The sequence below is a fragment of the Zingiber officinale genome, unplaced genomic scaffold, assembly GCF_018446385.1.
Source record: "Zingiber officinale cultivar Zhangliang unplaced genomic scaffold, Zo_v1.1 ctg112, whole genome shotgun sequence".
Taxonomy (NCBI): Eukaryota; Viridiplantae; Streptophyta; class Magnoliopsida; order Zingiberales; family Zingiberaceae; genus Zingiber; species Zingiber officinale.
This window is the reverse complement of record NW_024589814.1, coordinates 84,612-112,605: the sequence shown is the minus strand read 5'-3', so window position 1 is coordinate 112,605 and position 27,994 is coordinate 84,612. Positions and strand designations below refer to the sequence as shown.

The following is a 27,994-nucleotide window of genomic DNA, read 5'->3' as shown; positions in this document are numbered from 1 at the left end:
GTTGCATAGAAGAACTTTTTGAGTCCTTAGATGAATCAACACAGTACTTATAGATATTCAGTTCTGGGATAGCAAAATCTCATAATCTTATCAGTTTACTTGGAAAGAAAGACTGATTACTACATTCATGTCAGTTTATGATATGATTGTGCATTTCCTTCGGGTAGTTATTGGTTTTCTTTGTCAAGTATTGCAATTAACTAAGTTGGGAGCTTTACAGTAGTTGGGACTTGAAGCTATCACTGGTTGCTAGGAAATTTGTCTTCCCAATAAAAAAACCTCTTGGAGAATTGTGAATGTTGGCAATTCCAAATATTATAAATGAAGAGTTGTTTTTTCTTCAATCTTCGAGATTGCTCCTTATATTGTTTTTGCATATAATTGCAGGAAGCTCGTAGTAAATTTGATGTAGAAACTGATCCTACAAATGCAATTAATATTGAACCAGTAAACGGAAATCTAAGCCCAGAAGGATCAGCTTCCCTTAAATTCAGGAGAAATTCTCCTTCAGCAGTCATGGGAAGAATATACTGCAAGGTACTCTATGCAAAAGTTTTATGCTTTCCTTCTCGGACAAAAAATTATTCAATTGCTTGGAGAAATTCTCCTGAAGTGATTAAACAATGAATATTCCCTCTTCCGTTTTTTTTTTTCCAGATTTACTACTGCAAGGAGGATGAAGTCTGCCTGTATCAGTCTGTAGCCTTTGATGTCTCATTCCGAGAAGAACTAGAATCCACTCCACAAGTAGTCAAAATTTCTTACACTGTTACACCTAAATCTCGCTCGGGTTCTTCGCCTATGATTCTTAGCAAGTAGAAACTTTTTTGGATGCAAGAGAAACTTAGTAACGGTCTGGGTGTAAATGTTGGTTTCATGTTGCTAATTATAAATATTCAAAATGTGTATGAACCTTTGGGATGCATAGCCAAATTAGTGATGTTTCGGGAGTAAACCGATTTCATGTTGTTAATTATGTCTACTGAAAAATGTCTATAGTTGCAAATTAATGCGATTATTATCAGAAAAAAAAACATAAAAATTATTTAGAAATTTCAAGTGGTCATTTTGTTTATTTATTTATTTTTTTTATTTATTTTTTTTTTTTGAAGATGCATAGAATAAATATAAGAATTCGGTATGGTCTAGGGAAAATGGATTTACCAACCAATTCGACTTGAAAAATATTGGATTAGGGGTTTTTGGGTTGAGTTCAGATTGAGGGTTTTTGAGTCGGATCTGGGTCCACCCGAATTTAGGATTTAAAAATTAAATTTTATTTTAAAAATTAAGATATTTTAGGTACATAAGTATTAAAATATTAATAATAATGAAATACTAAGATAGAAATAAAAAAATTATATGAAAATAATAAAAAAATAATTTTCAGATTGGGTATTTGGATTGGTCGTTATTTGTGTTTGTATTTAGGATTTTCGGATTGAATACGGATTTAGATTGAGATTTTTTTATAGGGGACTGATTCTTTGATATGTAAAGGCTGGATTAATTCATAGTCCAGTCTTTATATTGATGGGGAGCAATGAGTCTCCATCTGTTAACAGGTGGGGGCCCTTATCTCTAACCAATCCTCTTGTCCTAGTCCAAGAGTGGATCAGGAGAAGGGGACCAAGAGGATCCATCCTCTTTTTTTATAATAGTCTTGACTCCACTCCATCAATTGACACCCTACTATGGTCTGTATAATTCGCTATTTACTTCAAATTCAGTGTCTATTTTTGAACTGGGAGGAGTTCCGGTCTTCCGGAGGAGGATCAACAATGCCTAATGGGAGGGAAATTACCCATAACGATCAACAACCATCTGGAATTTTTTTTCCGGAAAATAGCATCCCGATTGTTTTTTTTTAATAATAAAAAAAGACTCTTTTTTTAATACTCGATGCTCTAAGATATTTCGTCGCAAGAAGATTTTAAAAAACAGAACGTCAATAAGAGCCCACCAACAACAAACACCGCAGAAACTCAGAAGACGTGATGGAGTCAATGGCTGCCGCTGCTGCCCTGTCGAAAGCACCCAACCTTTCGTGTTCCTTCCGCCATCACGCCGTCGAACCATCGCTGATTTGTTCACCCCATCACCGATCCCTTGATGTCCGCCGCGGGCGACGTCGTACTGCCGGGAGATGGGCTTCCTCCAATACTCCGTCTACACCGTCGGCGGCTGAGGCTCAGGCGCCGGGGCTCTACTCGGCCAAGGTGTATGAGCTCACGAAGGAGAACGTGGACCTGGTTTTGAACGACGTTCGCCCCTACCTCATCTCTGACGGTGGCAACGTGGATGTAGTTTCCGTGGATGACGGAGTCATCTCCCTCCAGCTCCAAGGTCGTACGTACCTCTTTTCCGATTGACCCTTTTTATACGTCGATTCAATTCCTTCCCTCGCTGCCTTGGATTAGTGCCAAAAAAGGGGAGCCTTTTGAATATTGATTTGTTCGCAAGGGGAAGATCGGTTTTGATACTTAATTCAGTCGTTCTTTAGTGCAAAATTTTCAAAAAATTGAAGCTTATTTGTTGACATATTTGTGGTTCTTAAGTGCTAAGCATCCCCCCGAAAGTAAACAACGGAAGAGCCACCATGACAATTGGCTAGGGCTAGCGTTCCTATGGAAAGGGGCTGATCACGAACGCCGCAGGTGTGCAATCGATTCTGGTTAGGGAAAGCTAATTGGCACCTCTTGTATGAGTAGCACGAGGGCGCTTATGCCCCGCCTGCTAGGCCAATCTCATCTATCAGGAGGTTGGGTCAGTCTTTGAGCTTTCTTAAACCGGCAAGCAAGGGATGAATTGGAGGGGAGATGCTTCCTTTTAGGAAAACCCAGTGGCAAAAACGTGCCTTGATGATGATGAGGTCAATGATCTTGTGCTACATAATAGCTTACAGAAGGGCTGACGAAAAGAGAAAAATTGAGGAGAAGACCAAAAGAAGAACCTCAAAAAAGAAAACTTTTTATTAATTCTAGAGGGTTGATCCCTCAACATCTAAACATTACTCTTATATAGACCACAACCTAAGGTACAAATAAGGAAAGAAATTACAATTAATATATCTTAATTCCAATCTTGTAAAGAAAAGAAATAGATTTTTACTCAAAAAGAAAAGTAATTAACTTAACGATTTTAATTCAAATCAAGACGCGGATCGAGACAAATCCTCTCTAAAGAATACTAGAAATATGAAAATTACCCTAAATTTTAAAAAAAAAATTACCAAAAATAACAAAAACCCTTGAAAAGGGTTCAAACGGCGGAATTTGGGACTGAAAATTTGACAGTTATGGTTTTAGCAGTAACAAATGTAGGTTTCGAATTCTGCATGCGTGACAACAGACAGCCTGATTCCGAGTCTCGAGTCAAAAGTTATGACCGTTTGAAGTTTGAAGGCTCGTATTGGGCTTCAACACAGGTTGGGCCTGCATCAGTCTCCCCGGCTTAAAAAGAACTCACCCTCGAGTTTAGATTAACTTCATTAGCATCAGTTGAATAAGGAGTTAGGTACTTCATGTTGAAGACATCAAAAGTCTTCAGATGACTAGGAAGGCGCAACTTCTGTAGTATCTCGCACGGTTCGATTTTTCGATCTTTTAGCTTATTATATTCTCCAACAGGGAAACGATCACGAGTCAATACGGCTCAGACAAAATCTCCAATCTAAAAAAGTACTTGTCGACAATGACGATCGACCCGAGCCTTATACTTAGTATTGCTTTCCATAATTACCAGTTTTACTTGCTCATGAATACCTCGCAGATGCTCTGTCATCTCATCTACTTGAGGACTAATTCACCCTACACGTGGAACAAGGGCTAAGTCTAGAACTCCTGATGGATTCCGGCCATAGACAATCTCAAAAAGATTCAATCCTATGGTCTTGTTTTTTGATCTGTTGTAGGCAAACTTTACTTGAGGTAACGCCAAGTCCCACTGCTTTGGTTTAGTTCCTGTAAAGCATCTCAGAAGATTGCCCAGACTCCGATTCGCCACTTCGGTTTGTCCATATATTCGAGGGTGGTAAGCACGGCTAAAGTTTAACTATGCTCCCAATTTCCCCCATAAGCTCTTCTAGAAGTGACTGATGAATTTGGTATCTCGATCTGAAGTCATGGACCGAGGAATGCCGTGTAAACGTACGATCTCCTTGAAGTAAAGATGGGCAATCCAAGCAGCATCCATAGTCTTCCTACAAGCTACAAAATACGTCATCTTTGAGAATCTGTCAACGACAACAAGAACTGAGTATGAGGCTTGTTGGGTGCGGTGTAATCCCAATACGAAATCCATGCTGACATCGAGCCAAGGAGCTTCAAGAATGGGTAGGGGAGTGTACAAGCCTGCAAGAACCCCCCTTAGACTGCTGACATATAGAACATTGATCAACAAAGTGAGTTACATCGTTGGTTAACTTGGGCCAATAAAAATTGGCAGAGGTGAGGGCCAACGTCTTATCACGTCCAAAGTGCCTTTTATTATGAAGCTCGCTCAAGGCAACAGTTTGGAATGCACAACTGCAACTCACAAAATAGATAACCATTATGCAAAATAAAATCATGTCGGTAACCATCATGCACCTCCTGGAATACCCTTCTGAATAATGGGTCATACATATCTGAAAAACCTCAAAGCCTGTAACGTTAGTACTCATGATGGTGAGTAATGAAAAACGCCAACTCAGGGCATCTACGACACGGTTCAGACTTCCAGCTTGGTGCCTTAAGTGTAAAGATGAACTCTTGCAAGTAAGCCACTCACTTGGCATGCCTCCTGCTCAGCTTGTGTTGACCATTAATATACTTTAATGATTCATGATCAGTGAGCATAATGAATTCCTTCTGTACTAACATAATGGCATAGAACTCCAAGTCGTAGGTAGAATAATTTTTCTTGGATTCGGAGAGCTTCTCGTTGAAAAAAGTAACTGGTCACCTAGATTGACTCAGAACACCCCCGATACCTATGTCAGATGTATCACAGTTGACCTTGAATCATCTGTCAAAATCAGGTAGGGTCAGAAAATCAGGTAGGGCCAGAACTGGTGCTTGGGTCATCCTTTGTTTGACCAGTTGAAAGCCAGCCTTTGCTTCTTTAGACCACTTGAAATCCCTTCCCTTGAGACACTCGGTGATAGGAGCAATCAGAGTGCTAAAATTTCTGATGAACCGACGATAGAAAGAAGCTAAGCCATGGAAACTTTTAACATCGTGCAAGGTCCTCGAGGCTACTCTAGGACTGCATCTATCTTTGTTTGATCTGCATGTATACCATCAGTAGACACAATAAAGCTGAGGAAAGTTACCGATGTAGTAAAGAAAGAGTTCTTCTTCTTGTTTACAAATAAGCACTTCGTTTTCAGCTTTTTAAAGACAACATGGAGATGGCCGAAGTGTGATGCCCATGTCGAACTGTAAATGAGGATGTCATCAAAGTATACCACCACAAACTTTCCCATAAAGGGCCGCAAGATCTGATGTAGGTACTGGGCGTATTGGACAGTCCAAAAGGCATGACCATCCACTCATAATGTCGTCTTCCATTCATCACCAGGTCTTATTCTGATATGGTGTTATCCACTTTTAAGGTCAATTTTTTAGAAGAGCTTAGAACTAGATAGTTGATCCAACATGTCATCCAAGCGGGGAATTGGAAACCTGTATTTCACTGTAATCTTGTTGATGGCTCTGCTATCGACACACATACGCTACGAGCCATCTTTCTTCGGTACTAGTAGGGCAGGAACTGCAAGGGGTCCATGCTCTCTCGGATATGTCCATTTTCCAACAACTCCACCTAATACTGCAATTCTTCTGCTTCCTTATGGCTAAGGCGATAAGCTGGCTGATTAGGCAAACTTGATCCGGAACAAGCTCAATCTGATGTTGGATATCTTGCATAGGAGGTAGCCCAGAAAGAAGATCCTCCGACATCAGCTCATCAAAATCTGCTAGCAACTGTTAACTCAGCATCCATGGTCGGAGTAATGCTTTGGCATGGTAGCAAAGCATATACAACTCCTTACTCCACTTCATCTAAAAACCTGGATATAGAAAGCAGATTAGTATTTTTACCTATCGGAATTCGATTAGTTCCTTCCCGTCGAGAAGCCAACACAATTTTTTTTCCCTTTGACGTTTAGGGTATAGGTATTCTTCCGCCCATCATGAATAACACTGAGATCATACTACCAAGGTCGCCCCAACAATATATGACATGCATCCATGACCACAACATCACACCAAGCACTATCAAAATATTTGCCAATTGAAAAGGAAACGAGACATCGCCGGTCTACTGTTACCTTACTTTCTTTATTCAGCTAAGATAACTTGTAGGGTTTAGGATGACGACCTGTCTATGGCCTCTGCAGATATTACATTCTCACAATTGCCGCCGTCGATAATCATCTTGCAGACTTTATCTGCGATGGTGCAGGTAGTATGAAAAATATTGGTTCTCAACCAATCGTCCCCCGAATTGCCCTTGAGACTCTTAGAAATGACCAAAGTCTCATGACCTTTGCTATAAATCACTTCATTAGATGCTTCATACATCGGATCGCCAATTGCGGTTGTATCTTCTATTACTTCTTCCTTGATCAACAAGTTTTTGCCCTTCAGATCAGTAGAAGAGAGCTTCCTGCATTGGTGCACCATATGTCCTTGTTCACCGCATTGATAACATCTGATAGGGGCCTTAGAGTAAATCTGTGGTGACCGCTGCGGTGGTCGCTACGACAGCTACTGCAGTGACTGTCGTTGTGAAGGACGAGAATTTTGAGGGCGAGCTGGTTGATTGTACTGATCGCCTCTCTCCGCTGGTTTCCTATTTTGTTGCCTTTCAGCCGTCAGTGCACGCTGAAAGACCTCTGACACCGTCGAGAGTGAATGAAGACTGAGAGCATTTTGCAAGGCCAAGCGCAGACCCCCTAAGTAACGTGTCACTAGCTGCTCCTCTGACTTAGATAGGTCATTTCAGGCCACCAGCTGGCAAAACTCTTTTATATATTCGTCGACTGATCACGCGCCCTGTCTTAATGAGTGAAGTCGCTGGAACAGAGTCTGGGTGTAGGCGAAAGGAAGTGTTCCTTCATGTTTTCTTTCATTTCTTCCTAGACAATTATTTGGGATTTACCTTGTTTGTCTTGAGAGCGCCACATCTGTTCCCACCATGTTGATGCTTGCCCTTTGAGTTTGATGACAATTAACTTCACTTTCATCTGATCTGGAACTTGCTTGTAGTCAAAAATCCGTTCTACTTTGTTGATCCAGTCACTGAAGTTCTCTGCTCTCAACGAACTAGAAAATTCGGGCAAATCTCGTAATCCAAAGTCTCGAGCAGGATCCTCTTGTCCATGGCGTTCCTGAGGTGAGTCTCGTCGGTGATATGGGTTCTCGAAGGAAGACTCAAATCCACGATCTGAAATCTCATGATCTTCGAGATCTCATGCCGCCATATGCTGGGTTAAATCTGCAACTTGCCTCCGTAAATCTTCAATCGTCATTATGTCCTGGACTCTACGACCACGGTGCTCAACTTCTTTTGCCGAAGCATGCCTGTTGTTGCGACCGTGACTACGATCATGACGACCCGCCATTTGTTGATGACCTTCTCGTGCTCTGATACCAACTAACACCGGGCAGGATAGTGATTATCCTCCGGACTGACGAGAAAAGGAAAATTGAGGAGAAGACAAGAAGAGGAACTTCCAAAAAGGAAACTTTTTATTAATTTTAGAGGGTTGATCCCTCAATATCTAAATATAACTCTTATATAGACCACAATCTAAGAATCAAATAAGGAAAGAAATTATAATTAACATATCTGAATTCCAATCTTATAAAAAAAGGAAATGGATTTTTATCCGAAAAGGAAAGTAACTTAACTATCTTAACTCAAATCAAGACGCGGATTAAGACAAATCCTCTCTAAAAAAATATCAGAAATATGAAATTACCCTAAATACCAAAAATAGCAAAAAGGCTATGAAAAGGGTTCAAACGGTGGAATTTGGGGTTGAAAATTTTACGGTTATGGTTTCACCAATAACAAATGTAGATTTTCGAATTATGCACGTGTGACAAGAGACAGAGCCTGATTTCGAGTCCCGAGTCAAAAGTTATGACCGTTTGAAGTTTGAAGGTTCATATTGGGCTTCAACATGGGTTGGACCTGTAGCAAATTGGTTCTAAGTATTCAGTATCTTAACTCATAACTAAGCCACTAGGAATGATTTCTTGAACATATAATGTGTATATGCAATCTTTTATAAGAAAATAATTATAGATGATAGTTCCAAGTTAACACAAGGAGAGTTGTAGGCAATAATTTTAGGGCTTTTCATTTTGGTACTTTGTGTTTCACTCAATTGTTAATTTTGATGATTTTTTTTGGTAGTTCACATGAATCATGGTGTTTACATTTCTCATTAGTAGTTATTTTGTATGAGATGATGCATTGCTTGGTGTGCTTGTGATAATTTATTGTTTTCGATATTACAATGAATTTGTACCTCTTTTTTTCCTCCTGGAGTGGAAAGTTAGGTAATCATTTCTTTGTTTCTGAAATCTAGTTGTGTTATTGTGTAAAAGCAAACAACTAGAAGGAATTGGAAGTTTTTCTTTCTGTGAGACTCCATCTAAAGGTTCAGATGGATTCATTGTAGGAACTCTCTATTGCCAACTAGGAGCACTTGCTTCAGCTTCTTGTGTGATGATTATGGGCTACTCTTAGCTTCTTTCTTATGTTATAATAGTTTTGTTTTCTTTCAGCAATACCCTATTCATCTCACAATCTTTTTTGTTTTGCTACAAGGATTTATAGTTGGTTTTGAATTGCTTTGTGAGTAAATTCCATATAATCCTCCTATACATGAGTGCATAAAATCAGACAAATCTGGCTACACCAAGGAATACAAACCGAACAGCTAACCAGGCCTAAATATCAGGTTTTTCATTGCTGTGGCATTGCATATCAGATGATTAACTTTGAGTTGCATCTTTCAATATCATCATTATAAGCTTTGTTAGTCATAGCAATTTAGGAGTGGCCTAGATGGATTTTCTCTCTCTAGGATATATTACTACCAATAGTATGTCTGTTCTCATCTTATCATTTCTTGAAGCTATAACACATTGCCATAGATAGTTGCATTGTTGGTTTTATCTTTTCTAGTAAGCTCACACATCTATGAACATTGGACTAGCCCCTTAACTTATCCAAAAGGTAAATAAAAACAAAAAAACATGGACTCATCCCATTTTGAATATTAATTAAAAATTAATGAAATCCTCTTGTAACCTTTGAATTCTTTTTACAAAGAATATATATGTGACAAGTATACTAAAGTTTAATTTTAAAAGATTTTTAAAAAAAAAATCATAAAAACTCAAAATTCTTTGATAGGTAGTGAGAAATTATTATTTTTTAAAAAATCTAAAACTCAACTATACTCAGAAATCAACAAAATCCACTAAAGCCCAAATTCGACCTGCCCTGTTCATGACTCTTTTGGATGTATTTTTTTTTCTGTTTTATCGAAAATGTGTTTCGACTATGAATTCTAACCTGAAATATTCAGGTCAGGTTTTCCTCTCCATTCTGCACCTCTCTATTCTCTCAACTAACATTTGTTTCTTTAAACAATAACAGGAGCCTGTGGAAGCTGTCCTAGCTCAACAACCACCATGAAGATGGGCATCGAACGAGTTCTAAAGGAAAAGTTTGGCGAAGCAGTCAAGGATATCCAGCAAGTTGAGGAGGCCAATATTGAAACAACTGTTGAGGTAGGTAGTAACTTTTGTAAAAGGGAAAGAAAATGATAAGTGAACAAATAATTGGCAGCTGCTGATTTTTTGTTGTTCATGTCTCACATCAGGCAGTAAATAACCATTTGGAAATATTGAGGCCTGCTATCAGAAACTACGGAGGTAGCATAGAAGTGGTTTCTGTAGAGGGTGGAGACTGCAGCGTGAGGTACAGCGGGCCAGATTCTATAGGCAGTGGCATCAAAGCAGCCATCAAGGAGAAATTTACAGATATCATCAATGTGGTATTTGTTAACTGAATATAAATTGAACTGGAATCTCTGGAAGTGGCCAATGCAAACTACTGTTATTTTTGTTGCTTTTAAGATGTGAAACTGGAATAAAAACATGTATCTATTACCATTTTGAAAGTTCTGATTCTTGCAAGTTCCTCAGCCATTACACCATCATGTTCAGTTATTCTTGTCATGAAGTTTTTCAATTTAGGGAAGTTCATTAGCAGACATATTTTGTTGACAGTGTTTTGAACGTTGTTGCTTGTTTGTGATAGGTTTAGATAATTAAAGGGTCTCGGCATCTTAAATTTTCATAATGTTCAAGTTTTAACTGTGAAAGTTAATTTTAAAAACAATTAATACAATACTGAGAATACCAATTAGTTTAGTTGGTAGTCTCAGGAGTTGCTGCTTAACTACTTTTATATACATTTCACCAACAAAAAGTTCTTGAAATTAACAAACAAATTGTTTCTGATTAAAAGATCTTTCTTATTTTAATTTTATATTACAATTTGCACGTGAGTTTGCAAGATGATAAAAAAAAAAGACAACTCGGTACATGAAACTCTCGTCATATGAGGTTCCGGAGAAAGATTCATTGTATGCAGTCTTATCTTATTTTTTATAAAAGGTTGTTTCTAGGATTCGAATCCGTGACTCCTCTTCAATTTTATATTTCAGTTTTATTTAGAAATTTCACACCATACTCATAATTTTATTATTTTTAATATTTTCCAAAGATTTTTTAGTTTCACTTTTATATGTTTTCATATGAAACAATATTTTACATCTCATTAGAAATTATTATCTAACAAGGGAAATAATTTTTATCTAATTAATATAATTTATTAAGTTAATAATATATTAGCCACCTGATTATTACTTTAATCGGCTATATTTTTACAATATATTTTTATTATAAATAAATTAGTTAAAGTAACACAAATATCAGCTCTACAGCTAAAATATCTTAAATTAATTTTTTATTATTATTTTATAAAAAAAAGACGCAAAGTAAGAACTATTTTTACCATTTCATAATTTTTATTTTTTTTTAAAAAAAAAAGTCTGTTGAGAGTTATACCACAAAGAATTTTATATTTAAAAAAAAACATATTAGAATTTCAAACATGGTCTAATTCCAGGAAATCAACGCCGCAGATTTTGTAGCCGACGACTGGCTTTGCTTAAAACGATCCTCCCCGATGAATTGGTCTCGTGAACTCAACTCCTCAGAATTGTTTGCCTACCGAGAAATTTTTGAAGGGGAAGACAAGGCGATCCATTGCTTCGACGACCTTCCCACCGAAGTCCCACCGAGCTCTCTTGGCTTCCTTTTTTCCTTTTTTATAACCAAAATTTGATTTTTCGACAGCAAGAGTGGTTTGCATGTTGAAGGACAAGCTCAAGAATTGATTTTTTTTTGTTCTTTTTCATCATTCAGGTAAGCGACCATTTTCTTATTCAGATGTTTTTTTTTCTTTCTTCGTTTCGGATGTCTACGGTTTTTGACGTGTATCGGGGGTTCATTTTGTAATCTGATATCGCAGAAGGGTAAAGCGGCTAGGGTTTTTGGCTGACATTGATGGCCCTGCCGTGGAGCTTGGCCATATACGTGATGCACGTGGTTTGGGCAGTTCTCAATGGGTGGGTGTCCACTTGTTTGATGATTGCCGACGAGATCGCACGCGGTCTCAGGTCCGGCGATATCGGTCCGCTGCCTGTTGGTTGACGCCGCCGAGGTTATCTCTCGTTCCCGCTTTCCTGTTTTGTTTGTGTTTGTGTTTGCGTGCTTATCTCGCAAGTGCGTAATTCTTGTTGTTAGAATTGTCTATCGTTTCCTCGACTTGCAACTCTTTACAAAAAAGAAAGGAATTTTTTTTACTTGATGTTCGGGACAAAAGTTCATTTATCATTATGAGATATCGTATGAAATGAAAAGTGATAAATTCTTGAATGAAACAATTGCCTCAGCCTTTGACTTTTCCTCAAGAGAATACTCAGTAAGCCTGCCTGCATCTTTCTTTTCTTGTTTGTACAATGTCTAGTTAATGGTCGTGACGATGATACCTTCAGTGTGAATGTGGATAAACACAACTGCGGATTGTTCTTTTTCAAGGATAGCAGTTTGTTTGTTTTCCTTTTTGTTAAACAATTACTACAGCAACAGCAATCATCATCATCTTTCATGCATGATGCTTCAAGCCTTAAACTTTCCTTGTAGATATTCAAAAAAAGATTGCCTTTTTTGCATAAACTAGTCATTTTACCAGTGATTTGTACCCACAAATTTGGTACAACCATGAGCTGTGATTTGTACAATTTCATAATTTCATCTCCTTATCTTAATTCCAAAAGTATTTTCTGCAGGCATTTCCATCTCTACAGTCATAATAGAGAATCTTTATTGTTCAAATGAGCCTGTAATAAGTTAAATAATGTTCTTGATGTTAGATGTCTGATATCAATTGTGGTGACTTGTCTGTCTGTTTAAAAAAAAAACATGGTGCTGGATAACAGGACCACGTTTGTGCACTTTGCTAATTTCAAGTTTCAAAGAAGATTCACTATATGCATGATTTTAAAGGTTAAGACTATGCATCTCTTTATTATTTTGACTCATCACTGTTGTGGAAATTTTGGTTCTTTTTTACTCTTTAGGAAGGTATGTTCTGGTGATTCTATGTTCTTGCCACCAAGGTTCCAACCAACAAGTTTCAAGGGGAGTAGATACTGAATGCAAAATGTGTATAAATGGCATGTATGTTTAACATAATCAAATAGATATATATCCACATACGATATATAATCTGATAATTATATATTCATTGCACAATACAAGCTTTTACTTTCCATGCGGATCTTGTTTTCTGTTAAATGAGTAAATGGCAATACAATCTGCTACGTAATCATACAGATATTAGTCTAGCAGTGCAACTCGTGGTGCATTGTCTCATTAGTGGGAGATATTCTACTGTGCCATATTGTAGTTTTAGTTGTTTATACATAATATTATAGAGGTATTAAAAATAAGTGGCTGCATCTATCAAGGATAGATTCCTATACTATGTTTTATGTATTCAGGTGAAAGATAAACGTTTAAGATCTATCATACGCCAATACATGTTTATGTGATTTATACAAGTGATGCTTGGTGACTACCTGATTCCTGATCTTCAGTACCATCAGTTTATGTATGTGTATGACTTAGGTATGCTAATTCATCTTATTTGTAATTAAATGTGAAACACCTTTCATTGTCATATCTTTATTATCAGAAAAAATGCATGTGTCCCAGGGAAATTGAACCACTGTACAGGTGGGAGGTGAGGACCGTGAGGTCACCAAGTCATCAGTGTATATACTGAGAAGGTTTTTTTAGAGCAGCTAATAGTACTCACCTTTAGCTTCACATTCTTTCTAATGATACATGTCGTCAATTGCATTAGCTTGTATTTTCCTCTTCTTGTATTTCTTTGTGTGTGAGCTTGTACAAGGCTTTTCTGTCTCCGGATTGTTTTCGAGGAGTGTTTCATAGTGGAGAGTGTGCATGAGGGTTGGATCCTTGGATTAGTCACCTCTCCTTGAGGTGGATACCAAGTAAATTCATCTTGTTAGCATTGGGGGGCTTTGCGTCAAGTTTATCCGCTGCACATCATCATCAACAAAAGCGCGAGAAGCTATTCACCCATATCTAGCTCCGAAGTGACCCAACAATCTTGTCTTAGAAGGAAATGGAAACTGTGGCTATAAAAGAAAATGCCATGAGATTCAAGATTAGATTCCATATATAGTTAGCTTTTCAATTGTTTATCTGCATTAGAAATCAACTTTTCCTGTCACTCTTCTACTAAGTTTCCAGAGAATGGATTTATTTAATGGATTAACAAGTAGAGCCATTCATGAATAGTAGAAGTTGTTTCTAGATACAATGGATTTACTAAATGAATAAACCAGTGAGAAATATTCGTGAATAATCAAACTTTTATTTGCCTTGGGATTTTTGTGAGCTCAAGTTACAAAGGAGAATCACTATCAAAATAAGAAGAATTTATCTATTTAAAAATGTAGATTATTGGCCATACAGGAATTGTTTTGACTTTGTAGCTTGATTTGGCATATTGCCGATTCTGTTTTTATTTCATATCTAGGACTCTAGGAGGTTGGTTTGTGGCACAACTTTTGTAACTCCATGGTCCTCAGATGAATTGGCAAGTGACTAGTAAGATCCAAAACTAGAAATGTGAATATTTGCTAGCAAAAACATAATGGAGGCGCCGGTCAATATAAATTCAACCCAATTTTTCTCATGCAAATTTTGTTTCAGATCTACATGTACCTAAGAATTGTATCAAATCAGTTTTTCAAGGAATGGTTAGGATTGTAACTTCAACTATGGAATTCAAAGGGTTCAAATAAGAAATGATACTCTAAAATCTAAATCATACACCTGACTACAATGAAATATAGAATCAATTATCATATATCCAATTTGAAGAAGAGGAAGAAGAAATGGTCTGATCCTCTTATTTCTTAAAGTGAGAGATCAATGACTTGGGATTACTAGGGTTCAAATGGATATTTACCTTGGATAGTTAGATAAGAACCAAAGATAAACAAATAAATAAATAATGCCACTACTACATAAACAAATAGTCCTATTTGGTAAGCATATTCAAACCATCTTAATCTATTATCCCATTTTAGTTTATACCAGTCCAGTATGGTAGACAATACAATATTTGTTTGTGTCACACCGACATACTAGTTTATCAGCAACTATTATGGTTAATTTGTTAAAAAAATTTCTCTATATTGATGATTCAACCATCAGAAATAAGCATAATTTGATGATTTGTATGATTAATATTTGTATTCTTCATACGGTTATAATTGCAGTGTTTATAAGCTAGTCACGAGTTATTCTCATTTGATGGCCATTTGTAATCTTCTGTTGTTGCTAACAAATACCTTCGAGAGAGCAGTATGGACTTCAAATATGGAAGCAAGCAAACAATACTAGGTTGATTGTGTAAGTACCCCAGGTTGATTTTGATGTGATCAACCGAGTTAAGTTAGGTCATGTGTCTTTTGATACCTTGTGTCTGTGTGCAAAAATTTAGGAACACAGAAAGTCGAGTGGAAAACACAACGAGCGAAAAGGATGGCATGAGAAATGAATTGACAGGCTCGGTGCATCCGAGAGACGAAAAGCTGCAGAAGAGTACATTGGCGAACGAGAATGACACACGTGGAACATTCAAGGGATGAGAAGCCAGGAGGAAACCTGCTCGAGGAGAAGATCGGAGTTGGGTTATGAGCTTAGTTCCGGATGACTAGAGCATCACCCAAAGAAGCGCGAGGAAGAGTTTACTGATTAGAGGTTAACTCGACGCCTTAAAGGAGCTTGGAGGCGCCCTGAAAGAGCTTGGAGGCACCCTCGCACCTCTTTATGGAAGCGCCCTCATGTAGCTTGGAGGTGCCCCCGATGAATATTAGTCGTTAGGCTAACGTTGAGAAGAGGATAAATTTTATCCTCTTAGGAGGCGTTCTGAATCCCTTTGGAGGCACCTCCAACCGACGTGAATCAACTATTACTTTATCCCAGGAGACTATAAAAAGTCCCTTGGAGCTCGAAATTGAAATACAACTCTTGTACTCATTTCTTAAGCAATTTCTAAGCGTTCAAAGTTTGTAAGAGGCTACTCCGCCTTCACGAAGGAGTTTTTTAGTGGACTTTTTCAATTATCTTAGATTAACAACTAACCAAGTAAATTTCTGAACCTTCTTACTTTTTAAATTATTGCTTTTATGTTAATTGCTTATTTTAATTAATATTGTGTCCTTGCTTTGTTCAAAAAGCAAGAGAAATTTTTAACTTTCGTTTCAAGTTATTCACCTCCTCTAGCCGACACCTGGACCTACCGATTGTATATCCTTGCTATGCTGATCAGTCATCTAACCTCTTGAGAAACCTTTGGCATGCTAGAATGTAATTACAAAGGTCTTGGGAATTAGTTTCCAGCATTACGTTATAACTGTTCTAATTCTGATTGTTGATCCTCAACTCTACTGGCATGCAGTGATAAAAAGCTCACTCTGCAGATGAAGCAACCACCAAATTCTTGTAGGTTACTCATCTGCATCAAAGATCACTTCCCTCCAACTTTACCACATGTGCAAACATGAACAAGGCTTTGCTTCAGCCATGGTGAAGTTCCAAGTAGACTAAATCATTGCTCTGTAGCATAACCCTTTAGGCGCTTGTGGTGAAGATTGTACATTGATCGAAGTAGGCCTGGGCATTGTCCATGGAAGCTTGATTTTCATGCAGCCTTTCAATCATATTAGGGATTGAAATAAATCTCTCTTAGCATTGCTTGCCCATATTAGAGTGACAGGTGTGTTTCCTCCACTCCTCTTGTTAGGCCCCCATCCTTTCAGTTGGTTCCAAGGAGCCTTGAATTTTTAGATTTCTTGCTGAAACAAATTGCAATTTCGATAGTTGGTTTAGATAAGCTTGTTTTTTTAGCATGGTGTAATCTTTGCAGCCCATTGTTCACAACACGTCTTGCCTATTGTTCACAATAATTTGCTACATTATTGATTTCATAAATGTATAGTAGAATTGCTTAGTTGAAGTTTACGTTGAAAAGGTATTCTTTCCATTCAGAAAGATAGCAATATCTTTAGGGGGCTGCTGATTAACCCGGATCATCTGGCTGCAGGCAGCTCCTGCACGAAAGGGACCTGCGCCGCGGCTACACGATCTGGCCACGAGTAAGCTTGGCAGCTTCTACCTAAATTGTGTGATGGTGCAACCCCTTTTGTAGATGCCGGTGACCAGGATTAATCCTGCTCGGCCAACAACGAGCTGGCAGCTGGCAGCCGACAGCCGGCACCTTAGTTCTCTAATATCATGAAGTCGCGCGACACAAGCATCCACTTGCATGCTTCTAAGTAAAAGATGGGTAGTACTACGGCTGTGAGATGGAACTAGATGCTAAGAACTCTCTATGTTTCTGTAAAACTTGGATGTGAGAGACGTAGCCTTGCAGGGGTTAGCACATTCAGGTTAGGCGTGCAAATGAGCCGAGTCGCTCGTGACCTGCTCGCGAACGGCTCGGTCAAAGCTCGACTCGAGCTTGAATTTGACCGAGCTTGAGTCGAGCCGAGCTCGAACTATTTAACATTGGCTCAAGGATTCGTCGAGCTTTGTCAAGTTAGGTTAATTTAATATTTTAATAATTAAAATTATTTTTACTTTTAAAATGAAAAATAAGTTAAGAAGAAGTTTGTGGTTAGAGTATGTCATGTATTTGAGGTTTATAGTTCGGATCTTTACTTGAATAAATTTTTAATTTATTTTTTTAAGTCAGACTCGAGCTTGGTTCGATTACAGCTCTAATTCAGGCTGAGCACGATTACAGCCCTAATTCAGGCCCTTGAGCAAGGAGTTTTGTGTGTGTCTTGCTGATGAAAAGTATAGAAAATTCAGTATCATGATCAATGAAAATGCAGATTTTAAATTCTTGAATCGAAAAAAAAAAGTTGGGAAATAAAATATATGTGAAATCGAGAAAGAGAGAGCTTCTACTGGAGCTCGAGAGTTATTCTCATGACGAATTGGTGTGGTCTGATGCTAGGCTTACCGGTCCAACTCTTAAGATCTGTTTACTTAGAGGCAAAGCATGAAAAAGAACGGGAAAATGTAGATATGTTAAAAAAAAAAAAAAAAAAAAAAAAATTACAATAGAGCTTCTCTGTGCCGAGCCCAAAAAAATAACCCAAGTGCTTAACTACTTATTTTGTCAATATTTTCTTCTTAATCTCTTCTTTACGCCCAAGATTTTTACCAGGGTTTACTTAGGAGGATGAAAATAAAAACAGTAAAAAATTTACAGTGGACATATTTTTTAAATTTAATTTGTAAAAAAAAATCTTTCCTTAATTTTATTTACCTAATAAGAGGCTCGAGATCATGCTTGCAGAGTTGCAGGCGGATGCGGCAATTTGATTTTTTTTTTTTGTTTTTTTTCGTTTTTTTGTTTATTTTTTTCGGATTTAAAAAAAAAGTAAAGTAAAATTGTATATAATAATCCAAAAGTGCATATAATAATCCCTTTCCTTCCGTAGGAGAGTTGAAAATTCATTAATTTCCAAATTTCAGTTAAATCTGAATATATAATTTATTTTCAACCACTAAGGATTTTTTTTTTTCACAGCAAGGTAATATTTCATATGTAAGTTAGAAATATGCTTATTCAATTAAGGTGTGAATATTGATGGAACGCTAATTTTGGAGGTCATCATCAATTTTGTTTAACACTAATGATCAAGAACTAACGAGTTTAAATCAAGAAGGGATGAGCGCTTCAGAACAATGATAAATAATGATAGCTAAAAAGGCACTATATTACAACACAATCACTAAACAATGTACATCATGCTACAACTATTAACTCATGCAGTTTACTCAAACTGTCCCTCAAGAAAATAACGAAGAGTTCATGGCAAGAGCATGCACGCACCGTACTCTCCAATTTATTGACTGAGAGGGACACATTCAAGTTCAATCTCCAACTCACCACGTTCTACATTTTGAAGTCTCAAGGTAAGCTCCTGCTTTACTATGCCATCGACAAGGGATATTATGCTATCTTTTACCAAGGTATTGTCTTCCGATGCTAGCCATTTCCCGAGCTGCATAGATTCTGAGATGTTGGAGTTTTCGTATGCTTTGGCTGCTGCTACAAGTGGCTGGATGTCAATCTCGGCCTCCCCCATGCGGTCGTCAGTCGAGAAAGTGTCCTTGTCATACACTTGCTGCAACGAAAAAAAAATGGTCAGATGATACTTTTGCATAATTGAATCCGAAATGTTAGTCAGCTAAATGCATCTGTAGGTCTGAATCAAAGCATAGAAGAAGCACCTTACTTTTTCAGTTGAGTGCATCAGTTGCCTCAAACTGGTATTAGGATATCATTTTTCTTTCAGAATAAAAGGTTCACCTTGCAAGTGATTTTCAAACTTAAACTTGGATTATGTTCATTGTTTAATAGAAGTCCAAAGTAGAAACCAAATAATGTGGTCAGATATGACAATCTTTAATGTTCAACGTCTCATAGTACAAATATTTTTCAAACACGTTTATCGTTAATAGAATAGGTTTGCCTTATACTAAGTTATATCTAACACATTTATCTAACATTCCCCTCAAGCTGCAGCACGAGTATTATATATACCTAGAAAATCTCATTAGTAAAAGAAATCAAAGAAAATCTCATTAGTAAGAAACGTAGACTAGACCTAAAATTGCAAAAGAAACATAATATTCACACGGGAGTGTGAGAAGAAACTTAAAGTTACGGGAGCACAAATCTAATGATCCCTTTGATTTTGATCAACAAAGCTTTGGACATAGTTGGCGGAGGAGCACACAGTCAATGATCCCCTGTGCCTTAGATCAGGAAAAAAAAAGCCTTCCATCTCAAATCCACACGTTGATAGAACAAGCAGAAAAAGAGGAAAAAGATGAAGAGAGATCTCAAAAATTAATTGTCTATCGAGTGGGTCTCTCCCTGTAGTGCAAATTTCATCAACACAGTCACCAAGGGAAAAGAAAAACATTCGAGATCTTAATGGAAAGAAAGATATATTTAAAATGCGACACAATTATTTATACAACATGGTATAAGAAAGACAAAAAAGATGCAATTATGTAAGATAATTTGAAAAAGAAACACATTGTTAAGAGCAACGGCATAGTTCTACTTACCAGTTTCAAAGGTGGGATAGGGTCTGGGATTGACAACATTAGTTTTTCATTCCATACTGGGTTCAAGTTGCTCTTTATGACCCGTGTTTTCATTGACTGTAACAATGAAGTCAAAGATAACTTGTTAAAGTGAACTCAGCATTTCAAATATTTCTATTGAAAAATAATGTCTTGCCTGGTGTCCCAAGCTCAGAATAACATACGGATCACTTGTCACCACATCACGAATAGCTAAGTTGGTGCCCCTAATCACGTCGACCTTAATTAATCCAACAAATTCAACCATTCCCATCTACAAAATACTACTTTGGTTACTCCAAAAAAAAATTCTTTATACCATTTGACCAGATACATTCAATTCATACCATTTTCTTTATAGATTTATGTTCAGTATCCTTTCTTCTCCAGCTATTACGAAATGCATGACCTAGACCATGGCGAACACCAGTATGCTGCTTCTCAAGGTGCCTGTTACTTGGAGCATGTTGCAGCAAACATGCATTATTACTAGATATCATATATCCATCTATATTTGAGCTTGAAAACTGTTGAAGCTCATATTTTCTCCTGAGCATAATTGTATAAACATTTAGATAATGTCAAAGTATGATGCAGAAACTAAAACCACAAGAAGTAGACCTTATAAAATCAGATCGTTCTTCGATAGAGGAGTCTGGTCTTGGCTTCCTAATATTGTCTGGCAAAAAGGCTTCATATCTCATATTTACAGTACCATTACCACCCCCATCGATTACAGAATCAACCTGTTCATTTGTCCAATCATCCAACTTCACTGACAAGACCTGTTGAAAGATAATGGAATAAATAAAAACAAAACTTGAAAATGATTAAAGAAAAGGGCATAAATATCAATTTGAAACACCAACAATGCTAATCCCAAACTTGGATCGAAATCATGGGGTCTTGCATTAGGCTATGGTGACACCATAAAGCTATGCCAATCAAATAGAAGAACCAAAATGTTCAAAATGTGGCTTGTTATTATTGGTAGCACCTCGGCGGCTCTTTCAGGGTGGCCCCCCATTGTCTAGAAGGAAGATAAATCACGGAAGGTTTCGACCAGCAACAACAGCACATGCAAGGAGGGGTTGAGATAACCAGCATTCCACACTCGCTGAGAATCGACCTGAAGCCCATTGGCAGTAATACCCTTGCATGAACCAATTGCGCTGGCCTGTGGGGGCGATGTGGCTTGTTATTATGCTTATATGCAATGTTGGCCTCATTTTAGTAACTTGCCAATTTATCTAAATCTTCTGATATCTTACCACTTCACTTTAATTTGATTTTTCATTTTTTTTGTTTTGTGCTACGCAGACTTTGTATGTTACAGTTGTACTAGATGTAAACTGTATTGAAAAAGGTAATGATAAACCAGCAGAAGAGAAAAGTTACTCTGAGATCATTCAGCATATTATTACCTTGGAAATATGAACTCCAAGACCCCGATGAACTCCAGAACACTTGATACAAATAAATACACCTAGATTTAGTGATCTGTACATAAATATATATATAAAAGTATAGTCAATACATAACACTCAGTAACAAGAGGACTATCAATACCAAAAATGGCATTTAACCTCTAGTCAAAAAAACTAAGCCTTCAGCTTAAAAGAAAATATCAATGCACAAGATATTGTTCATGAATTTTACTACTAATAGCCTAAAAAAATCTCATAAACACATAGGTAAATTGGTAATAGGGAACAAAGGCATCGCATGTTGAACCAGGGAACAATAAGTCCATATTGGTCCACATTATTGAAAACAAAAAAAAAAATTAGAGACATTTTGACATTAACCAATAGTTTTGACCAATTACTAGCAACATATAGTGGTAAATTTACCAAGGAGATCTGCTTAGCACCATCAGTTATCACTAATTTATACATCAAACCTCAAGTTAAATATGGGAGTTAGGACCAGTAAAATTATAAATAATTATCATCTAATAATGGTGATAATCAAGATGCACTCACAATAGTAAAATAAACTATTTATGTTATAAAAAGAGAAAATCATAAAGATCTATAAACTATTCAGGCTCAAATACTTACACCCATTTTGGGTCTGGAGAACCACAATCAGCACAGTATCTATTGCTTGGTTGATTCACTAAAAGTTCTAACCTTTTTCGGGGAGTTAGGGAACCTGTGAAAGAAAATAAAAACAAAAAAGAATAAACAAAGAAATTGAGAGGAGGACCAAGACAGATAGATCCACAATATACTGCTACAAGAAAAAAGAAAATTTTCTTCATTGAGAGTTTGAAACACTTATAATACCATTAATTTCTTTGTCAAGATACTAATATACCATCGCACTAACCATGCAGATTGTATAAACAAAATTCAGCTATAAAGAGATGCTATGGTTGTATGATAAATTTCTAGAATTTTGAATTAGTGTCATGTAAGAAAGGTTTCAGCTAAAAGAAAATTAAATAAAAAATTAAAATTGGAAGGGAAAACAACAACAATCTAAAGGTAGCCTGGATTTTAATTGGCTTGAGAAGACGATATTCAAGAAATAAAAACAATGAACTTTGGATTGAATTATATTAAGCGGTTACTGAATTTATCAGTTTAATGGCTATTGCTGACGAGATTTATATGCTTCACGACATGAAACCTAGAACCCCTTTTTTTCCCAAAGAGAACTTTCAGTGACCTCACGGGTTATCCATGCTTTGTAAGTGAATAAGTGCTGATCCCTTTTTTTACCAGCTTGATGGATATGAATCAGGAAATTTACAATGGAAAAAAACATTTAAAATTGTTTGACCGTGCAATAATCTCTGTGACTAAGCTAACTTGAATGTATGGAAATACTTGTACCAAGTTTCCATTGTTTCCTTGGCTTTCATCCAGGCCTGCCGTCAAGGTCAATGAATAATAGCTACCAGGCCAGATGTAACTAATCAGCATAAAAAAATGCAATACTCGATCAATTAGTTCATATGATGGCATCCGGACCCATCGCCTATAACTTGGAAATGGATTTGGTAGGGCATGAACAAGGTTCCCAACTTATATTTTAAGGGAAAAAATCAACGTAATTAAATTGTTTTGCAACCCAGTCCAAACCCTCGAATTAAAATTTTTAAAACATTCATTTGTCGTGTAAATTGAGAGTTGAAAATCCTCAAAAAAGAATACGAAGAGAAAAACAACAAAACACGCAGCAGATTCCTTATCACCACAATCAAGATGGGAAAGAAGATCCATAAACGCATAACCAACCCAAACAAAAATCAAACAAGCATTATAGGTCAATCAAATAAACGATCGATCACGAGGCAAGGGGAAAATTTATATAACACAAAATAGAGGAACGAACCATTAGAAGCGCAGGAGTTGTAGAACTCTTGTTGGGCAGACATCATAATTGAATGCCCACAACCACCTCATTCAACCACTCTCTCGTATGGATCGGAACAACAATTGCGTGATACTTATCTTCTAAGATCGGAACAACAAATTCCAATCTAAAACGAATTTAAAAAACCTAAATTTCTTGTACCTGCGTGTTGATGCATCGGTGAGAAGGAGGCTTCACCTACCCATCCAGAATAAAGGATTTGCTGATTTGAATCAACGACATTGCCTATTAAGGGTAATTTTGCATGCGAGTCTCAATTGGCAAACAAATCTATGTATGCAATCCCTATCCATGAAAATCTTTATTTTCACTCTCCAGTCAAACATCTTTACCTAATTGGCCATAATAATTTTAGGTATAAAAAATCTAAAAATAAGTATAAATCCTCTTAAATTGAGTATATTAACTTAGAATCTAATATATTTTCTATCAAATTGAGTACAATTCTTTTTTTACCTTAAAATATACTCGATTTTAGTTTAATGTGCTGAATTTAATAGAAATTATACTTATTTTTAGACTATTTGTACCGAAAAATATGAAAGTTAATTTCGATAGAAAATATACTCGATCCTAGTATAAAGTACTAGATTATAGTGTAAAGTACTGAATTTAACATGAATTATACTTATTTTTAGATTTTTTATACCTAAAAAATAAGAGGGACAATTTTAATAGAAAATATACTCGATTTTTAATATAAAGTACTGACTTTAAGAAGAATTATACTCATTTTTGGATTTTTTATATTCAATTTTGAAATTTTTGTAAATAAAAAATTTAAGGGGCAATTTAGGTATCAATATTTGCATGAGAAAATTGAAACAAGTAATATTTTACATGCAGGGATTGAAAACAAAATTTTTTTAACATGAGAATTATATATAAAATTAACATTAAGATTAAAAAATTTTCTCTAATTTACGTTAAATTAAAGCTACCGGAACAAAGCAAGGAAATTGGTGCGATGTTCCTTCCTACACTTTATTCTACTCCTTAATTTTTTATATTATTATTATTTTTTAAAATATATTAGTTACTAAATTTTAATGATAAAAAAAATATAAATAAGAAAATAAAAAGGGTGGAAAAGAGAGTTAATGGATTGGCGCCCAATGCACGATTTCTATAAATAACTCGAGTGGGCCCACTTTGTGGCTAACGCGTCGTGGAAAAGGAGAGGTGGAAGGGTGAGCTGTCATGACCAACTGGCTTGACTAGGCGGCCTTGGCGTCTTGGTTGGTGAAGAAGTTGTATTCTTTTTAATATTTTGAAAATGATAATATTAATCGTTTACATGATATTAATGTTGTGAGATATATAAAATGATAATTAGTCAAACCCCAATAAGATAATCACATGTGTAAATATTTTAATATTTATTTAAATTATGCATCGGGAGACCTATAATTTGTTTTATTTGTTTCATATTTAAAAAAATCTTTTCTTTTAAAATTAACCAAAAGTAGTTCGAATTCATTTAACCTAGTGATATGAAATCTATGCATAAGCATCTCTGCAAAATTTATTATTAACGGTTCTTATGGAACTTATACATTCATTTGCATCTCTAATCTCAAGTCCTAAATTAATAGTAATCGTCATAATTATCACCTAATCAACAAGTTTTTTCGATCGTTAGCTTGCTCTCCTATCATCTCTAGCTTCGGCGACCACGACCTCTCCCTCGGCCCCAGCAACGGCGCATGGTATTTCCTCAGCTCCAGCATGCTATTCAACACTGTCGACCAACTTCATCATGAATTCGTGTGGCATTTTCTACCGTTAGTTAAGCAAAGATTGGACGTTATATGAAGAAAAATGATATCCTTAGGGAAATAATCTCAAGAAAATTCTTAAGAATAGACATATAAAATGATAAGATTTACAAAAAGTGAAATGGTATACCATGAATTTTATATGTTTATCTTGAACATTTTTTAGAGATTTTTTTTTTCATATATATATATATATATATATATATATATATATATATACTATTTACTACTTCTGATATTTTATCCTACTACCGCTATTACTTACTATTACTATGTTAATATTTATTGCTGAGTACTATTGATTGATACCAAAGTCTAAAAACTTCTAAGAAGCGTAAATCTTAAACTTCTAAGAAGTAAGTTATCATTGTTGGTGCGGTTAGCACTAATGATTTAACACAGGTTTTTGATGAATGACAAATCAGGTTAAGTTAGTTTGTTGTTGTTTAACACTTTGATCGAGTGTGTAGAAGAAGTCCAGACAGGTCGACCGAGTGGATGTCCACACGACGATGCTGACGGCCCTCGTCGACCGGGATACTGATATGCACGAAGTCCAAGCGGTCGATGGGGACGGACACTTAGCACGAAGTCCAGCAATGTCGACCAAGGATAGGCTGACAGTCAACACGAAGTCCGGGGGCCACCGGACGTCTGGCGGCGTGTAAGGCAAATCACCGGAGGGAGTGGATCAGACGCCGTCCGGGAAGGGAACATTAGGCGTCGATCGGCTTAGATCCATTTCGGATATCTAAGTCGAGATCGTGACTAGATTCGGTCTCGAAAGACGGAATCTAAGTCATATTCTTTCTTATTCATCTATTGATCTATAAACTGTGCTAACAACTGTGTTGCAGGGTATATTTCTCGGACTAACCTTTTCTTGCGGAGAAGGACTTCCGAAAAAGGGGTCCGGCGCCGAGGATCCAGGCGCGAAGGGATCGGCGCCGAGGTGAATTTTATCCAAGAGTCGTCGCCACGTGGAGTTCGATTAGACTCCACGTCGCACTGTGGCGCCTGAGGGATCAGCGCCGGACGAGCAGATATATAAAAGAAGCCCCAGGGGTGGAGCTTCATCATCAATTCAGAACTGAGAACTCTTCGGCTGCTTGCTCTGCGCTCCAACGACTCTAACGAAGCTCCGACAACGCGATCTTTTCTTTGTAGTTTTCCCTCTGTCGGTATAGCTTTGTTTTTCTGTTTATTAGCATTTCTTGTACTGCATTTGTACTTATCATTTCGAATTGCTAGTAAATTGTCCAATGAAAGTACTCACGGAGTACGGGCCTTCGAGTAGGAGTCGTCACAGGCTCCGAACGAAGTAAAAAACACCGTGTTCACTTGCCTAAGTTTTTTATTATTCCGCTGCGCTTAACTCTTTTTAACGCTATTTTTTCGAACCGATATTCACCCCCCCCCCCCCCTCTATCGACGTTTCACGATCCAACAATCATAAAAAAAAAATTAGTATTTTTAAGGACCCAACCCTGAATGAACAAAATACAATTCATAAATACGCATTATGAAGAAGCTCTAGATTTTTCTTAACAATTTGCTAAAAATAAAGACATAGGATATAGTAATTCTGCCTTAGTAAGCCAAGAAGATCAAATTCTAGTATAACAAAATAACACCATATTGGCTCTACTGATGTCTTTATATTATAGACTTACTATATTAGAAACTCAATTTCTCACTCTTGAAAACCATATCTATAAAAATAACCAAACAAAAGATTTAAAAGAAACTCTAGAAAATTTAAACAAAGATCTAGGTAAACTCTCCTTAGGAAAAATCATTATTAGACAACCACCTACTACCTATAAATTTTTAAAGATCCAAAACATCCCTTCTGATGACCCTACGAACAAAAACACAAATTGAAAGTTTTTATGGATTTTCACACGCTTTAAGACAACGCAACAGAAACTTAGCTATGATACCTAGAAGGTCTACATCCAATATGTCCACGTATCAATTAGAAGAACTTCTAGATATCAAATAAAATTTAGACACATTTTCAAATGAACAATTAAATACGCTACACCCAAAAGAATATATAACCAAGGTTTATTATCCTTTTCTATAGCACTTTATATACATCACAGAACACAACCACTCCACCTACTAAACTGAGAAGAGGAAAGATTTTCACTTATGAATGAAGAATCCGCTAGAACAATATTACAACATAAATATAATTACATCTACCTAGGATTCATTATGTTCGGATTAAGAGGACTTACTAAAAAAAGTATAGGAGCTAAAGTATTTTTAGTACTTTATGACTTCAAATTTTCTGATAATGATAAAGCAGCTATTGGATTCATTGAAGTTGATATGAATACTAACTTGAGAATTACATATTTCTGTTCAAATTTTAATATGACTATTCTAGACTTTATTGAATATATTAAAATCTCAGTTCAAGTTAGGGGATATGGCGATTTTCAAAAACACAATATTCAGATAGATATAACTTTTCTAAGCAAAACTATGACTAATATCAACAATAGTTTCAAAGTCCAAATAAATAATATTATTGAGCCTCTTACTACAAAGAGAATTTATTTGATGAAACCTAAAGATTTCTCTTCTAATCTACTTGCTGAATTAGATTGGATTTTAATCTAGAATTAAGTATGAAACCACAAACTTTACAACCAATCGAATATATTATATATAAAGACAGATATGGTAAATCCTTAGTAAGATTCCATAATTACAAACCTTCGACATCATAATAAGAAGATCAAGAGGAAGACCAGCCTAGTATGAACTTAATGAATAAAGAATGTAGCAATCATTCCAGAAACTTATGTTTGGACCCTAACTATTTATTTTATGATGACTTAAATGAGTATGTGCACCTACCATTTGAAATATCGACCTGTTTTACTAATGAAGATCTTAAAGAATTAGAAATCTTTGATCTTTTACATCATAAGTTAGAAGTAGACTGAATGTTATACTTTG

The 27,994-nt window shown here is 36.4% G+C and overlaps 4 protein-coding genes across 12 annotated transcripts in view; 3 read left to right on the top strand and 1 right to left on the bottom strand.

The window, feature by feature from the left end:
• The window catches only part of LOC122035803 (protein SUPPRESSOR OF QUENCHING 1, chloroplastic-like), a gene marked incomplete at its 5' end in the record, with an annotated part of 64,540 nt that extends 63,567 nt beyond the window's left edge, over positions 1–973 (top strand). Inside the window, 2 exons of the mRNA XM_042594914.1 lie at positions 388–537; positions 658–973. Of these exons, the coding sequence (XP_042450848.1) occupies positions 388–537; positions 658–819 (312 nt within the window). The remainder of the gene's footprint in view (positions 1–387; positions 538–657) is intronic.
• Positions 974–1,946: 973 nt separating this feature from the next.
• Positions 1,947–10,220, top strand: LOC122035808 (nifU-like protein 1, chloroplastic). The gene is made up of 3 exons (XM_042594922.1): positions 1,947–2,346; positions 9,664–9,797; positions 9,890–10,220. Exons 1-3 carry the CDS (start codon positions 1,998–2,000, stop codon positions 10,076–10,078), a joined length of 672 nt encoding a protein of 223 aa, XP_042450856.1. The 5' UTR covers positions 1,947–1,997; the 3' UTR covers positions 10,079–10,220.
• A 999-nt stretch (positions 10,221–11,219) lies between these two features.
• Positions 11,220–16,665, top strand: LOC122035809. 6 transcript variants are annotated; one of them, XR_006127253.1, is made up of 4 exons: positions 11,220–11,501; positions 11,608–11,799; positions 13,142–13,268; positions 13,356–14,949. XR_006127253.1 is itself a non-coding variant. In XM_042594926.1 (3 exons), exon 2 carries the CDS (start codon positions 11,643–11,645, stop codon positions 11,787–11,789), a length of 147 nt encoding a protein of 48 aa, XP_042450860.1. In that variant the 5' UTR covers positions 11,221–11,501; positions 11,608–11,642; the 3' UTR covers positions 11,790–11,799; positions 16,141–16,665. The 6 variants fall into 6 exon arrangements, 4 of the variants coding, with proteins under 4 accessions (XP_042450860.1, XP_042450858.1, XP_042450859.1 ...); XR_006127252.1 differs by lacking the exons at positions 13,142–13,268; positions 13,356–14,949 and adding exons at positions 14,957–15,089; positions 15,181–16,040 and having other exon boundaries at positions 11,221–11,501; XM_042594926.1 differs by lacking the exons at positions 13,142–13,268; positions 13,356–14,949 and adding an exon at positions 16,141–16,665 and having other exon boundaries at positions 11,221–11,501.
• A 1,766-nt stretch (positions 16,666–18,431) lies between these two features.
• On the bottom strand, positions 18,432–23,439 carry LOC122035804 (probable ADP-ribosylation factor GTPase-activating protein AGD11). Of its 4 annotated transcripts, none has more exons than XM_042594915.1 (8): positions 23,199–23,439; positions 21,917–22,010; positions 21,278–21,353; positions 20,475–20,638; positions 20,201–20,402; positions 20,011–20,127; positions 19,836–19,931; positions 18,432–18,883 (listed from the first exon to the last, which is right to left on the bottom strand). In XM_042594915.1, exons 1-8 carry the CDS (start codon positions 23,242–23,244, stop codon positions 18,602–18,604), a joined length of 1,077 nt encoding a protein of 358 aa, XP_042450849.1. In that variant the 5' UTR covers positions 23,245–23,439; the 3' UTR covers positions 18,432–18,601. The 4 variants fall into 4 exon arrangements, with proteins under 4 accessions (XP_042450849.1, XP_042450850.1, XP_042450852.1 ...); XM_042594916.1 differs by having other exon boundaries at positions 23,382–23,438; XM_042594918.1 differs by lacking the exon at positions 21,278–21,353 and having other exon boundaries at positions 23,199–23,217.
• Between the last annotated feature and the right edge of the window lie 4,555 nt (positions 23,440–27,994).